Source organism: Mercenaria mercenaria, chromosome 11, assembly GCF_021730395.1.
Source record: "Mercenaria mercenaria strain notata chromosome 11, MADL_Memer_1, whole genome shotgun sequence".
Classification (NCBI taxonomy): domain Eukaryota; kingdom Metazoa; phylum Mollusca; class Bivalvia; order Venerida; family Veneridae; genus Mercenaria; species Mercenaria mercenaria.
Genome location: NC_069371.1, coordinates 61,652,380 through 61,668,211, shown reverse-complemented (window position 1 = coordinate 61,668,211; position 15,832 = coordinate 61,652,380). Strand labels below are relative to the sequence as shown.

The following is a 15,832-nucleotide window of genomic DNA, read 5'->3' as shown; positions in this document are numbered from 1 at the left end:
ATAGTGCTTCTCAAACATGTTACCAATAGCTGTCATTTCCATTGATTGCTCTGGTGGCCCTGTTTGAAATAACACAAATATATTACCAAATTTATAAGGTAACTACTGTACTCAGTTCTTAACGATGACCAAAAAATGCCTTAGAGTGTTTACAAAAGTTCTTTGATGTACCTGAAACAACATTTTACCAATAACCCAATTTCGAGACTCTTCAATATTCTTATTTAGGAACATCCTGACAGTTTTATATCAAATTGCAGCAAATTGGTACCAGCTAAGAGTGAACAACTTTCTTGATTGACCTGTATACCTAGTTTTTGACTTCCAAGACTTATAACAAAACCTTCTCCAAGATTTAGGGTGGAACATTGGCCACCAATTTCATTAATGATTCCCAACAGCCTTCACCCTCTGGCACTGTTACCACCAAGTTCCCTTTGAATTTGCCTGATGACCTAATTTTGCATCGCATGGATTGAACCCAAAAAACTTGCAACTCGTCAAGATATTATTATGTAAATCCTAACACATTCAAATTACACAAAATGTGACCCTCTAATGTTATATTCAGCAAATGTTGTAAACTTACAACCGATACACATACAATGGTAGGTCTAGAACGACTTATACTGCGATCTAGGTACACAGGTGGATCATACAAGCTCATTTACACTTCGACAAGTGAACTATCAAAAAACAATTAAGTCATTAAAAGCACCTTCTGCTTTTTTAACACCACTAAAAAAAAAAAAAAAAACAACAACAAAAAACAACATAAAAGTAAAAAGTTTACTGCTTTCATTGAATACATGATTACTTATAAAAAGTATTATATTTCACAGCATTCACCAACATGTGCATACATAATCAATTCCTGCATAAAATGCAACAAGGAAGGAAATTATATCAAAGCAAATACGTTAATTAACGTAAATAAAAAGTTTAAAGAAAAAAGTTCCTACCTGGGGTAAATTAGCGAGCAGGATTGGTCGAGACTTCAGATAGTCAGTTATATCACCGTAGGTAATAGACATTTGGGACGTGCAGAGTACACTAAGCTTATAGAAAATATTTCAAATGCACAAGCGTGCAGAATAGTACAGCCTTAATACAGATTGTTTATGATCTGAGTAAAACGATCTCCAATTCACTGTCACTGTATCTTAAACTTCTTCACTTGAGTTAACAAAACTATAAGAGATAAAAAATGTTCAGAGTTTTACTTATTACACCTTACACGCATCACAAAATTACGAATAAATTGAACAAGTTCAGAGTTTCAGATCGACGAAGAGATACAATCGGGTTTCGAATGCAATTTAATATAGGCTGTATTCTCAATATTGACTGTAATTCTATTTTTCCGTGAATTTGATATTTGATAATTAACTCGTATAACAATGTTAATGATACGTCAATCAATAATCTTCAAACGATGTCCGAGATTAAAATCAGCAACAGCTTTAGTGATACAACTGTCAAAACATTCCAAACAGTTCCCGAATCGTAAAATTAGCGTTATAAAAATTTGGTCATGTATCCAGGATGTACTCCAGTTTAAACGTAATAAACACAACTTTCTTTTCAAAAACTATAATTAAAACCTTTCCTGTCAAAAGCTTTGATTCTCAACTGAGTACCTTTTTCAATTTATTTTCCGCAATGTGACAAAAATTATGTTGCCACAATTTACCACTGAAGCCCGTGATTTACGACACTGCTAGACATATGCCGAGGTATTCTAAATGTACGCAGTGTCAAGCAAAACGGCTTAAATCATAGTAATCACCTGTCACAATCAGCGGAATTTTGTTATTTTTCTTTTCATTACAATTAAGAACGTATTTAAGTGTAAATGGTAGTTTTCATCCCCTTCATAAATGGAATACATTACAGCAGGTTAAGCGAAATCTATCCAAACACCTGGGGCTTTTAATGGTCCATAATATGACAGTCCGGAATAGTTGACCCATCTTTTTAAATTAAACTGACCATTCTCATTTTCAAAACGAAGGTTATCAGAGACGATACATTTGCTATTATTAAATAAAATATTCATCATTTGTGCAAAATTTTATCAAATTCTAGAATCGCTAGGAAAAAAAAAAGAGTGTGCAATAAAAAGAAAAAGAATGTTGCAATAAACTAAATATCAATGCTTTGTTTTCCTGTCTTTATATTTTTAAGTCTAAGCTATAACTGAACTGCACAAAAGAAACAGAATTTGCTTCCATAGTGAATTTCTGTACATTTCTAAATAATCTGAAGGAATTTCTGTTTTTAATAGAATATAAGTAACGTGGTCCTTAAAGCTACTTCTTAAAGAAGGGTTGAAAATTCTCAAAATGCTCTTTCCCACCAAGTTTTGCAAAAAAGAGTGTATGTTTAATGCTGAAGAATGATAATGTAAGTGAAACTAAGTATTAAGGTTAGTGGAACTAAGTATTAAGGTTAGGGAAACTAAGTATTAGACATTGGTAAAAGAAGAAGAAATGTTGATTTTCTTGATTATTTCAAAATCGTGGCAATGGTTTACCTCCCCCGTGCACACAATTTTTGGAAATCTATTATGATATCTAATGCAAAATTCATATGTAAGTAAGTCTGCACCACCATCACTGTACCCACATTTGATTTGCCTAATAAGTATGACAAGGGGAAAAACCCCGTTTAAATTCCCCCGACATCTTTATAGGACTGCTTTTTAACTTTCGATTAATCTGCTCGTATAGGCTCATCAAGTAGTGTTTTCTGGTCACTTTTTCCCAGCAGCAAGTAAATTCTTGAAAAAAAATCCTATCATTTAGCCTGCTAAATTTCTAAAACGACTTGGTCCAGATTTCAATTTATTATTCAAAGGGCCAGTGTGCTCACTGAAAATATTCTGACTGACTAACAAACAGTACAGACCATGATCAGGTGATCTTGGTTAGCTGATCATGATGGTCTGCACTGGTCGCAAAGGCAGAACCACTTGCCGACAACAGGCTAAAGGGTAATGAAACTGCCATAGATTATTATTATATGTTTTATATATTTATACACAGGCTGTGACCTTTAAAAGATATTATCTGTAAAAAAATCTGAGAGGACCATAGCTGCATGTAAACACAATAGGACATGATTGATTGCAAAACATTTTGCTATTTTATTAAATTCCTTTTCGCTTACTTATCAATGTAGCCTATTATAACAGATAAGCTCCAAAACATTATTTATGCAAAAAAGTACAATGAAGGTGTGGGGTCCATTCATTTTGATTCGGCATACCCGAATATTTATTCTTCACCTTCCTGACCGCCACCCGCTATTTCTTCTCTTACTGATCCAACTTATATTCTCACCATCTCCAGTAAACATATTGTCCACTATTGTTGAGTGACCGGGCCATATTGATGACCGCTTGTTTATTTACGTCTGGTTCATTGGCTCGCATCAAAGGTAGGTAATCCTATCAACAACAAGGGGATTAACCAAGGAATGTATATTGTTCTCTTTCATCACCTATATTTGACCATACAGACAGACTCAAAATAAACAGAATTACATCAAAAAAAAGGATTTTTTCATTATTTAGAGAAAACTTTTTTTCAGTTTTCCCAATAACATATACAACCCTGGATGGTTTGGTTTATTATGAATAATGCCTAAAGGAGGAGTGGTTGTCTAATAGTTAAGGTATTCAACTTGGAGGTCCTGGGTTTGAGACCCCATTGGTTTTTTTTATGGAAGTGACTCAAATTACCTAAATTTAAGATTTCATCACAATCTAGCTTAGATAATAGCTAATAGCATAAACTTATATATCTCAAGTCAATGCTAAGTTATTATGTCAAAATTATATATTTGCATGTAGGCATTTTTTGATGGCTTTTCAAAATATCTATACAGACAAATCTAAACTGAGACTGTCACAGGATTTATGCATATGCTATCAAATTTTGCCAAAGTTGTAAAAATTAACTAGGTCTGAATCCTTTTAACAAGATTGCATTTCAAACTGTCCAAAACTTCTGAACTTTTTGATGAATGTGATGTCATAAAACTCTGGATATGAAAACCCTCTAACTGGTCTCTAAGTTTTTCTTAAAATGCAAACATTGTGTGTGGGGATTTTATCAAAGTAATTGTTTATATGATGTGTTTTCCGCAATATCTTTTATTTGTCTTTGTTATTGAAAACTTGTTAACAAGATTGATGATTTCACACCAAATAGATTGAAAATCTTTAGTTAAATCACACCTCCATGTATTTCTACTTTAAAAACATCATAATTCATCCAATGTTAAGCCCCAACCTCTTTTATGTAAGCTTAAGGTAGACAGCAATCAAAAGTTTTAAAGATAAATTCAAATATTCACACCCAGATGTTTCAAATTAATGACGAAACAAAAAAGAGTGCCGATAAAACTGGACACAAGGTCACTGGTCGAAAACACAACAGCAATCAAATATACCCATACACAAGCAAGTAAAAAAAGGGCCATAATTCATGGCCTACATAGTCCCCTAATGATAAACAAGTGTGCAGAGTCTAAAGCCGTAGCTCTTAAAGTTTTCACTGACGCCGACGCTGACAATCAAGTGGAAAAAATACCTTGAAGATTTATTAAAAAATCAGAACAGCTAAAAATCCAATGCTACCTGATAGTAGTAGTATGTGTATTTTAATTCTATATTTATGAAGTTCTATTTTTATAAAGAAGAAAAATTGAAAAAGACATGATTGTGGGTGTCAAAAACCACGGGTGGTAAAGCTGAGAGCAATGGTAAAGCAAATAAAACATGGATTTACTAATGTATCAATGCTGCTTTCATAATAAACCAGGAAAAAACAGAAATATAATAATGTTTGTCATTTGTTGTCATAACTTGAATCTAGTTGGCATGCTTTCAGTCAGAAAAGTATGTTTAGTCATGAGTTAAAAAAACTCCTTCCTGCGCAGATTCATTGCCCTTCCTAACACATTTTTCATAATTCTTGCCATAGTCTTGCATTTCTGGTATTGTTACCTTTAGTAATTATCATAATTGATTTATCAGTCTCTATTTCTAGTTCTGCAACAATCGCATTTCATTTCCCTATAACATAACAGTCTTCAGCTTTCACCAGGTTTTATACCAGCTTCCTCAAATTCTATCATCAAGCCTTCCAAGTTGAATGTTTCTGCTATAAACATGCACAATATGTTCTGTACATTTCACCATACTGTAGCTCTTAAACATTACCATTACAAGACTCCTAACATAAATTGCTCCTCCATATTTTGTGCTATTGACTGGTCTAGTCAAAACTTGAGAAAACAAGAGCTGTCAGAGGACAGCAACTCTCGACTATTTAACAGCCTTGTCGCTTGAATGAATAAGAAAGTCGAAAAAGGGGCATAATTTAGTAAAAAAGTAAAATAGGGTTATGGAACCTGCATAGTGCTTATCAGCTCATGACAGTGGACAAGTGTGTGAAGTTTCAATCCATTCCCATTAGCGGGTACTGAGATACCAGCTTACATATAAGAATTTAACCCAAAACTCCTAAGTTTAAAAAGGGGCATTCTTTTGTAAATTGCAAAGATGAGTTATTGACCCTTTGCACTGCATGTCATATCATGACAGTGAACAAGTGTGTGAAGTTTCAATCCTTTCCCGTTAGTGGATACTGAGATACCAGCTTACATACAAAACCTTAACCAAAAAATTCTAAGTCGAAAAAGGAGCATAATTTTGTAAAAAAGCAAAATAGAGTTATGGAACCTGCTTTGTGTATGTCAGATCATGACAGTGAACAAGTGTGTGAAGTTTCAATCCATTCCAATCAGTGAGTACTGAGATACCAGCTTACATACAAAACCTTAACCAAAAAATTCTAAGTCGAAAAAGGGGCATAATTTTGTAAAAAAGCAAAATAGAGTTATGGAACCTGTGCAATGTAAGACAGTTTATCACAGTGAATAAGTGTGTGAAGTTTCAATCCATTCCCACAAGTGGTTACTGAGATACCAGCTTACATACAAAACCTTAACCAAAAATTTCTAAGTCAAAAAAGGGGCATAATTTTGTAAAAAAGCAAAATAGAGTTATGGAACCTGTGCAATGTAAGTCAGTTTATCACAGTGAATAAGTGTGTAAAGTTTCAATCCATTCCCACAAGTGGTTGCTGAGATACCAGCTTACATACAAAAACTTAACCAAATCGGGACGCCGACGCGGACGCCGACGCAATAGCTCTACTATTCTATGAATAGTCGAGCTAAAAAATCTAAACTTATTTCTGATGTCATAAAATAAAACATTTATAAAATGGCTTGCCAGTCAATAGTCAAAACCATTTGATCGAGGTCTGAAGGCAAGCTATACAGTAAGTTTGTGTGTGTGTGTGTGTGTGTGTGTGTGTGTGTGCGTGCGTGCGTGTGCGTGTGCGTGTGCGTGTGTGTTCAGGTTTAACGTCTTTTTCAACAATTTTTCAGTCATATAAACGATGGTGTCTACTTGTAGCAGTGAGCACAATGCCCAACTTTATAGTGCTGCCTCACTGGAATATCACGCCGTAGACATGTGACATACAGTAAGTTTATACTATCTGAAGTACCTGGTTAAGCTGCCTCTTTTTAAATTGCCTCTGCTTTGTTTTCTGCCAATCTCCAGGACCTGTGCGCTTACTTTCTATATGTCCCTATTTTCTCTGTTACCCCATTTTTCTCCTGTGTCCTTACTTTCAATGTGTCCCTGTTTTCTCTGTGTCCCCATTTTTCTCCTGTACCCTTATTTTCTATGTGTCCTTTACTTCCTATGTGTCCCTATTTTCTGTGTGTCCTCCTATTTTCTCCTGTGTGTCTTTACTTTCTATATGTCACGCCGTAGACATGTGACATACAGTAAGTTTATACTACCTGAAGAACCTGGTTAAGCTGCCTCTTTTTAAATTGCCTCTGCTTTGTTTTCTGCCAATCTCCAGGACCTGTGCGCTTACTTTCTATATGTCCCTATTTTCTCTGTTACCCCCTTTTTCTCCTGTGTCCTTACTTTCAATGTGTCCCTGTTTTCTCTGTGTCCCCATTTTTCTCCTGTACCCTTATTTTCTATGTGTCCTTTACTTCCTATGTGTCCCTATTTTCTGTGTGTCCTCCTATTTTCTCCTGTGTGTCTTTACTTTCTATATGTCTCTATGACTCCTTACTTTCTCCTTCTGTGTCTCTATTTTCTATTGTCCTTACTTCCTGTGTGTCCCTATTTTCTCCTGTATCCTTACTTCCTGTGTGTCCCTATTTTCTGTGTGTCCCCACTTTCTCTGTGTCCTTATTTACATGTGTTTTATAACATACAGAGTCCTGTATTTATTGTTTAATTTCTACTGTCAGAAATTCTGAAAATGAAATTCATTTCAGCTGGCTTTCTATCTATAATTATTACATATTTCCAAAAGAAACAAAAGCTGGTTTCAAATAAGTCTCTGCCTGATTTAAGTTATAAAACCTATTCCGCTATCTATCTTTAAATCATATATATTTATTAAATACATGCATGACAGAAATCAAGTTCTAAATAAAATAACATATCTAAAGGTGTTCTTGAGTATGCCCATTGGCTTCTTCAAATTCTTTGTAATTTTTTGCCATACTGAAATACCTGTCTGATCAAGAACTTTTCCTTTCATGTTAAGTATATTGGTAATACTTAATTACTTTCTTATTGCTACAAAATATGCTGTAGCCAAGGCATGCACAATTGTTTGTAGAGGAGACAGCTGCACCAAACAGTTCAGTAAGGCTTTGTCAACACAGTTTCATGCCAGTAATTGGTGGAGCAGAATAACAGCATGAAAGGTTTGGGCTGGTTTTCGCTTCAATTTGCAAACTTTGAAACAAGACTGGTTCCCTCCTGAAATCTTCATTACGTATCCCAGCATGCACGTGTGAGTGCTTTCTTTCATCTTGAAAGAGGTTCGAATAATGAAATTACAGAGATGAATAAAATTATCCTAGTTACATCTACAACATTTTAAACGTTTACTTCCTCAAAGTTGCTCTTCAGAAAGTTACATCAAGTAGGTGTTTTCTATTCTTCTTAAATACATTTCCTACTTCTTTCATATGATACTTTGATGTTTATATCCAGTCTGTTGTCAAAATGGTGGCAGAACGAGAAAATATTGTAGCTTATACTTTCTTTATAAAAAGTTATGCTAGTTTCATGCTCAGCCTTCATGATAAAACAAAATTTAAGCATGGTGTTGCAAACCTCAGTTTCACAGTAGGGAGAGCAACAAACTAACAATACATTGATATTTTCTATGAAATAAACTAGTTATATCAATTACAGAAAAACTTTTTCAGAGATATAGGTAAAGTTCAAATGTTTCTGTGTTTTGATTCAACTGCTTCTGTAGTTCCAGGGTGGTGGGACCACATCACTTAAATACCATGTTTTTTTTTCAATATGTTCTCCAATTTTCCATGTAAAAAGGTTCATTTACAAGTTTTAGAATTTCATTGCCTCAAAATCTCATTAATTTTGTTACATAGGTTCAGTCCAACCTGAAACAATTTGCTATACATACTGACCTGCTATAAGTGCCTCCCATAATCATTTATTTTTACTGCTACCATCTCTCAAAAAGTTATTTCTACAGAAAAAGCCAGCAATTCTGTTTCCTGTTTCATTCACTAATTTACTTTCTTTCTACAGCTATAAATGATATATCTGTTTCCCTGAATATTTGTTTATTCTTCTTCCCCTACCATTGTATGTAGGAATGTTCATAAGTATTCCAGAAGGCACCTGTCTTGACTCTCTTGGACTTAATTGACCTCTTCAAGCTTGTCAATACACCTGTTCAAAAATTTTCTCCTCTGCACTGTTGCTCTTGAAACTGTGTTGCCTTATTCACTTGATGCTTTTTCAAGGGCACTATAATTGTAGTCTATTTCATTGGCTTGTTTCTCCAAGGTTTCAGTAGTATTCATGCAGTGATGATTTTTCTTCAGAAGGATAAAAACACCTGATATAAGGAAGATTCTTCATAATGTAAAAATGTTACAGGTGAACTTTTCATTGAGCCTCTATGGCTGTGGATGTAAGGTTTCTGGCTTCAAATCTCTCACCGATGTAAGAGAGTGAATAAAATCTGAAAAGTAGATCCCCCGGAAGCACCGAGAACAAGGCAAACAGTGAAAATTGCAGACTTGGTTTGATTGAGTCTGTTCATGAGCAGTAATGGAAAATGCTACACTGCCAATGACCCCTAGATCCGGCTTCAGCAGTATTCCATCTTCAAATCTAAATGAAACTGCACTTGGGTTGTGCAGAAACTGCTAATGGAAGATCTTTGGTTCAAACTATCTGCCTGCTTCATTTGACATAAGCATTTAACTCAACAACAAGAGGGTCATGAAGGCCCTGTATCACTCACCTGACCTTCTGACTTAAAGATCATCAAGAGTAACATTCTGACCAAGTTTCATTAAGATATGGTCATAAATGTGGCCTCTAGAGTGTTAACTAGCTTTTCCTTTGATTTGACCCAGTGACCTAGTTTTGACCTGACATGACCCTGATTCAAACTGGACCTTAAAATCACCAAGATAACATTCTGACCAAGTTTCATAAAGATACAGTCAAAAATGTGGCGTCTACAGTGTTAACAAGCTTTTCCTTTGATCTGACCTGGTGACCTAGTTTTTGATCCTACATGACCCAATATCGAAGTTGTCCAAGATTTTATTAAGGGTAACATTCTGACCAAGTTTCATTAAGACTGGGCCAAAATTGTGACCTCTAGAGTGTTAACAGTCAAATTGTTGATGACAACGGACGACGACGGACGACGGACACAGGGCGATCACAAAAGCTCAAAATTGTGACCTCTAGAATGTTAACAAGCTTTTCCTTTGATTTGACCTGGTGACCTAGTTTTTGACCCCTGGTGACCCAATATCAAACTTGTTCAAGATTTTATTGAGGGTAACATTCTGATCAAGTTTCATTAAGATTGGGCCAAAAATGTGACCTCTAAAGTGTTAACAAGCTTTTCCTTTGATTTGACCTGGTGACCTAGTTTTTGACCCCAGATGACCCAATATCGAACTCGTCCCAGATTTTATTGAGTGTAACATTCTGACCAAGTTTCATTAAGACTGGGCCTAAATTGTGACCTCTAGAGTGTTAACAGTCAAATTGTTTACGACAACGGACGACGAAGGACGATGGACACAGGGCGATCACAAAAGCTCACCTTGAGCTAAAAACTAAACAAACAATTGAATTTTCAGCATTAATTTTTATAATACCTTTCTATCAAATTTCTGTTAGATTCTACACTAAGGTCTGCACCAGCATACTACACTTCCATCCCAGGTTGTGTCTTCAAAATCCCTTTGGAACTGAATGCATTTACCCAGGATCCAGGAATAACCCTGGCCCTAAGTTTATAAAACTGGACTTTGAGACCAGTCGCTGGCCTTGGAGACCAGTCTCAATATGCAAGCTTGCCACTGGTTAATTTCAAGAGTGTGCTTAGAATCAACCAATCACAAGCTCAACCTTTTTGACTGGTCTCCATGCTCAGAAATAAGTTCTCCCCTCTCTGTTTTATGAGGAAATAGAAATGTTGTATCACCGAGTCAGAGTGGGTGACTGTGCAACTTTCTTAACAAAATTCTGCTTTATTACCATCAACACTTCCATTATGAAAATACTTCCTGCTGCAATAAAAATGACAAATATATTCTGTTTTATTACCAATCAACACATTATGTTACTGCAAGAAAAACTGCAGGTATATTCGTAAACCCATCAGTGTCATATTCAAACATTAGAACCAAGCGATAAATAATTCTGAAAAATATGATTACAATACATAAATAGTGAAATATTAATGTCCCTGAATGCCTGTTTGCCAGTGATCGAACATAAGGGAGTACTTGCTATATAGTGATCAAACAATGATGAAGAAAACATGCACCTTAAATGAAACTGGACTCATTGATCTCCTATCACAAATCTATTAATACAAAAAATACACCTACTGCCATTGGATAAACTAGCTATGTATAATCCAATCTGTTACAGAATTTTCACTATAAATCATTTATGCCTTCACTGAAGCAGGTAAAATTCCTCACAATTTCTAAAACATGGCTTCCAGACAGTTATTGTAGCAAATAACAATACACTCATGACAAATATAAATAAACAATCCGATTCCAAGATCCTTGCAAAAACGCAAATTAAATCTCCAAAGAAAATATCATTCATAAGCAATTGCTCTGTGATATTTCTTAGGTAATGGGCAATTAATAATCTTGAAACACAGTAATTATCTACAAATCTACATGTGGTACAAACAATCACCCCTTAGTTAATGGCACACATGAAAGACTCAATATAACTTCATTGTGTTGCTTTAGTCTGAAGCTTTTCATACTGACTTTTATGTAAGTAAAACACAGGAGAGAAGATAGCAGCCTGCATAAGTATCCTATAATCTTCTTATAATTATGTTCTTTTAGAACTGTTTTCCCTCAAGCATGGCATTTTGGTTACAGGAATCAGTAACAACATGAAAGACTTTAACAGTATGCATGCCGCAATAATAAAAATTATGGAACATACAAAATGCTAGATCTGAGAAACATGAAACCATACTGCTGGGACATGAACATGACTTTAAATTCCTCAATATGAAGAATGTAAGGAAAGTTGGCCATAAATATCATGCAATGTCCAAGATGCTTCAACAACCTTTCATAAGGGTGGCAAAGACTTCGCAATATTTGCATGTACAAAGTCATTGGAATGCACCTATATTTACCCTATGTCATGTTTGAAAAAAAAAAAGGCTCTTCTGCGGATATATTGTGTTCCTGAAATTAAAATTAAGTCTAGCAGTCACATATCAACTAAAACTGAGACTGCAGTAGAGCCATCATACAGAAAAACTTTTTATGGAAGCTACTAAATGATATATAACCTGATTTTTTTTAATTATAAAAAAAAATATTAACTTTAGTATAATGTAGAAACATTAAATTAACAAATATATATAAATGTACAGGTGTGGTGTACAATCATGAATAAAAGAAAATTGTTTTTGGATTATTTTCAAGAGGTTTAATCTATTTTTAGTAACATTATCTTAAAAAAAATCACTGAAATTTTTCATTTCATGTCAGACTCCCCGAGTCTTTTATTAATATTCCCAGCAAGATCATTTTCTCAGTGGTATAATAGGAGTTTCCAAAAAAATGACCCCTTTTTATTTTAGACAAATTAATCGTTGTTTATAGTGCAAAACTCTGTGGAAACACCCTGTGCTTGATAAGACATGTCTGAGAAAATCTCTTACTTTCTATCTTTGTAATGCACAATGAAACTGTATTAAGCTGCAATCTCTATGTCTCAATACGCGTTTTGTTCTCCGGAAACAATAAACCATGTCTTTAACTTTAACAGTTCTTTCTTATTTTGGTTTGTTTTAAAGTGCAAGGCAGTAATGGATTTAAACTGACTGACTTCTTCTGTTCAAAATTGTTGCAATTTTAAAATCCTTGCTTAGCATGATTTGTGTGACTTCTACGACTTAGTACAAAAATTTTTAACTACAGAATCACTGTCTGCTCCCTAAAGGCCACAGTGAAAGTTATGACACGATGCACAAAGCCTCTATCTCCATTTCATATGAGGAGGTTGAAATCATAGTTTCTGCTGCTTGGAAATGCAAGAGTGCTTATGGTCCACACAAGGTTATACATACCTATGTAACATTATATGGAGATGAAATATGTGGTCAAAACAAATTTATTTGATTTCCTGCTACAAAATATAAAGACTGATACTAAAATTACTGTCTGTAAAATTCGAAATATACCATACCAAGACGATCCAAAAGAACACAGTATTCGTCATCTCATCACAAAAATTGGACAACAGTTACTGCTTCTTTATGTCAATACAGTTTTCATGTTTTTGCATAAAAACTTTGCACAAGTTTGTTGAATATTTGACAAGATCTGCTCAAGTAAGACAATGGAAACTTGTCAATTTTTAAAATTTCTAGTAATATAAGGGACGTAAGACCAAAGCATCTGGGACAATCCAGCTGGTTAAAGAAATTGGCAGATAGTATGCCCAGTAACACTGACCAAATTAAGTGAAGAATGGATAAGAACTCTTCAAGTTAGACAGTAGGCAACTTTAATGGATGCCACCTTCCCGCCCACTACAGGAGATGATCATATAACATGTCCAGTTTTACAGGTGTATAAAAGAAGAAGAGCTAAAAATCACTTTTTCATGCTTCAGCTTATCTGGTAAAGCTGCAACCATGCTTTTAATCTTGTTATAATCTCCTACACTGACAACAACCACGCCTGTAAAATGACAGTCTCATTATTTTACTAGCAAAACACAATTTAAGACACAGCAAACAATCTGGAACCACTGGCCCAATCAGCTGTTAAGGAGAATGTAAAAAATATAAAACTTATCAGATTTTTGCATACATCTCAAATTACATCATTATCCTTAGAAAACAACAACACACAGACTCAGTTTTCTGCTAAAACAATAGGTATTTATCAGATTATTCACAAGCATGGCTCACTCAGCCTATCTCGGTATGTGGTGTTGCAAAATTTCCCAGAAAATCTCAAACATGATAGCCGTTCTGGCAAACAAGCCTCGTTTTGTTTTTGGAATAGGTAAAACAAAGATTCATTTTTTTTTCTAGTAAAATTTAACAGCTCATTACCAGCATATCTGATGAAACGATTATTTTAGCATCAGAATTTATATAGTAGTTTTATTGTTTAAACACAATCAAGTCTTTTATGCAAAATGAAAATGTGATTGGGCTGAAAAATTCGTTAACATCTTTTCACTTCAAGTGGCAGAGATTGGCAAATGAGTGGGAGAATATGCAGTGTTTATAGCTAAAGATGATTGCTCAGGAGCACTGGAATAGCTGAAGCAATTAATGTTGTCCAGGATCATTTTCTCATAATTATGTTTTAATTATGAAACCTCAAATAACTAGGGTACTTTGCTAATATCACTGGGACCACAACTGATGGGTATTTTACTGGAAAAAGGAAATGCACTTTAGTTAGAACATTTTTATCAAGAATCTGACAAAATATGCAGAGATAAGAAATGGCATTTTGGTGTGCCACAAAACAATCTTCAACTTTATGTGATTCATTAAAATGCTGCCTAGTAATACACCCAAGGCCATTTCATGAGAATTCCTACTTCACAAAAGTGGCAAATCTTGTAGTAAGACTGGTAAATCTGATGAACTAATTCACACCTGCCATGCATATGGTATGAGGCTAAAAGATGATTAGCAACCACATAGAACAGTTGCAGGAAATTCCAAACATCAGGTCCAGAAACTGGAATACCCATCTATATAATAACTTGTATTATGGGTGGCTCATTGGTAACATATTTCTGTTTGGAGTTATAAACATAAGAAATGTTCTTGCATAGCAGACTGGTGTTTTCAGTGGTTTTTCCTATGTTGGCAAAATTGTTTTGCCACCCCCATAAAAGAAGACTCTCATGCTGTCAATGACAACTAAAGACTCATTCACTGATTACGTAATATGTAAGATTCAATAAAAATTAAATACTTTCGATGGTTGCTCTTGGTTCCTTATAGTTTATTTCTAAATTTTTACCAAAAAAAAACAACATAATGTTAGGCTACAAATTATAATGTTGTGTGCCTATGAAATGTCATGATGTCATTTCTGTTTAAGGATGTTCAGTAATACAGTCTACTATGAGAAAGAGTGCTGCTAAGAAAAGCTTTTCGATTTGCTTTACTTATTCTGTACTTTGTATAATATTGCATGCAAAAATAAATAATCTGCTGGTTGTAGATGTAGATGGGCAAGGTTTCAGAAATCTTCAAATTTATTGATACCCTAGTGGGTTATCAAACCTTTGTGTAAAATTTCATTAACTTCTAACACTTCTGAGAGAATGTATTTGTTGTCATTGGAAATAAAATTGTGAATAACAAACTGACCTAGCGTCTTCAACAACTGGCCATAGCCGAAGCCATCTAAGTCGACCAACCACTCCATCTTTCCCAGCACCCTTCATTGCATTATAATTAATACAATATACATCATAATTATGTATACATTCTATGCAATGTTCATCATAGTAATGTACATGTTTTATGCAATGTACATCATAAATGTGCAAAGAATTATTTTATACAATGCAAATCAAAATTATGCATACATTTTATAACTACAAAGAGAATATATCGACTGTAGAATATGCACTATTTCTTCTCATGGATCATTCTGCTGGCGCTTAATGATGACTAACAAACTTTTATTGCATTTTTTTCTGAATAACATGTATGTTGAGACTGAATATAAAATTCCAGTTTGGGTGGACTGAAATTATCTAACATTTTAGCATCTAATTCCTTTACCAGCAGGATGGGGAAAGTTTTCCTGGATTTAATCAGTACTTTAAAAAGCTGGCTTTTTAGAATAAAAAGAAAATCACAGGAATGTTGTATAAATTTTCATCAACAAAATTCCTATTTCATAAGAAGTAAATTCTGTCAAATAGGTTACACCAGGTTTATAAAAAAATACTTTCATTTAGAATCAAATGACATTGAAAAATAAAAGAACTGAAATGATGTGAAATTGACGATAAGATACCAACTCAAAAATCTATAAGATTTATTTCTAAAAATCTTAAAGAATTTGTTTATTTGTTGGCACTCACTATGTCTTTAGCAGACCTACAAAAATATAAATTGAAATAAGAGATGTTTCAACTGAAATCAAGGAGCATTAACCATCT

At 34.3% G+C, this 15,832-nt stretch overlaps 1 protein-coding gene across 12 annotated transcripts in view; it reads right to left on the bottom strand.

Moving 5' to 3' along the window:
- LOC123531388 (RNA-binding motif, single-stranded-interacting protein 3-like) overlaps nucleotides 1–15,832 on the bottom strand; it is a 202,307-nt gene that overhangs the window by 121,159 nt on the left and 65,316 nt on the right. Inside the window, exon 1 of one of the 12 annotated variants that reach the window (XM_045312289.2) lies at nucleotides 11,023–11,043. The exons of 10 other annotated variants lie outside the window; for them this stretch is intronic. In XM_045312289.2, the coding sequence (XP_045168224.1) occupies nucleotides 11,023–11,028 (6 nt within the window). In that variant the 5' untranslated portion in view covers nucleotides 11,029–11,043. Of the gene's footprint in view, nucleotides 1–962; nucleotides 1,189–11,022; nucleotides 11,044–15,832 lie in introns of those variants that run through there. One more of the 12 variants, XM_045312285.2, reaches the window with a different exon arrangement.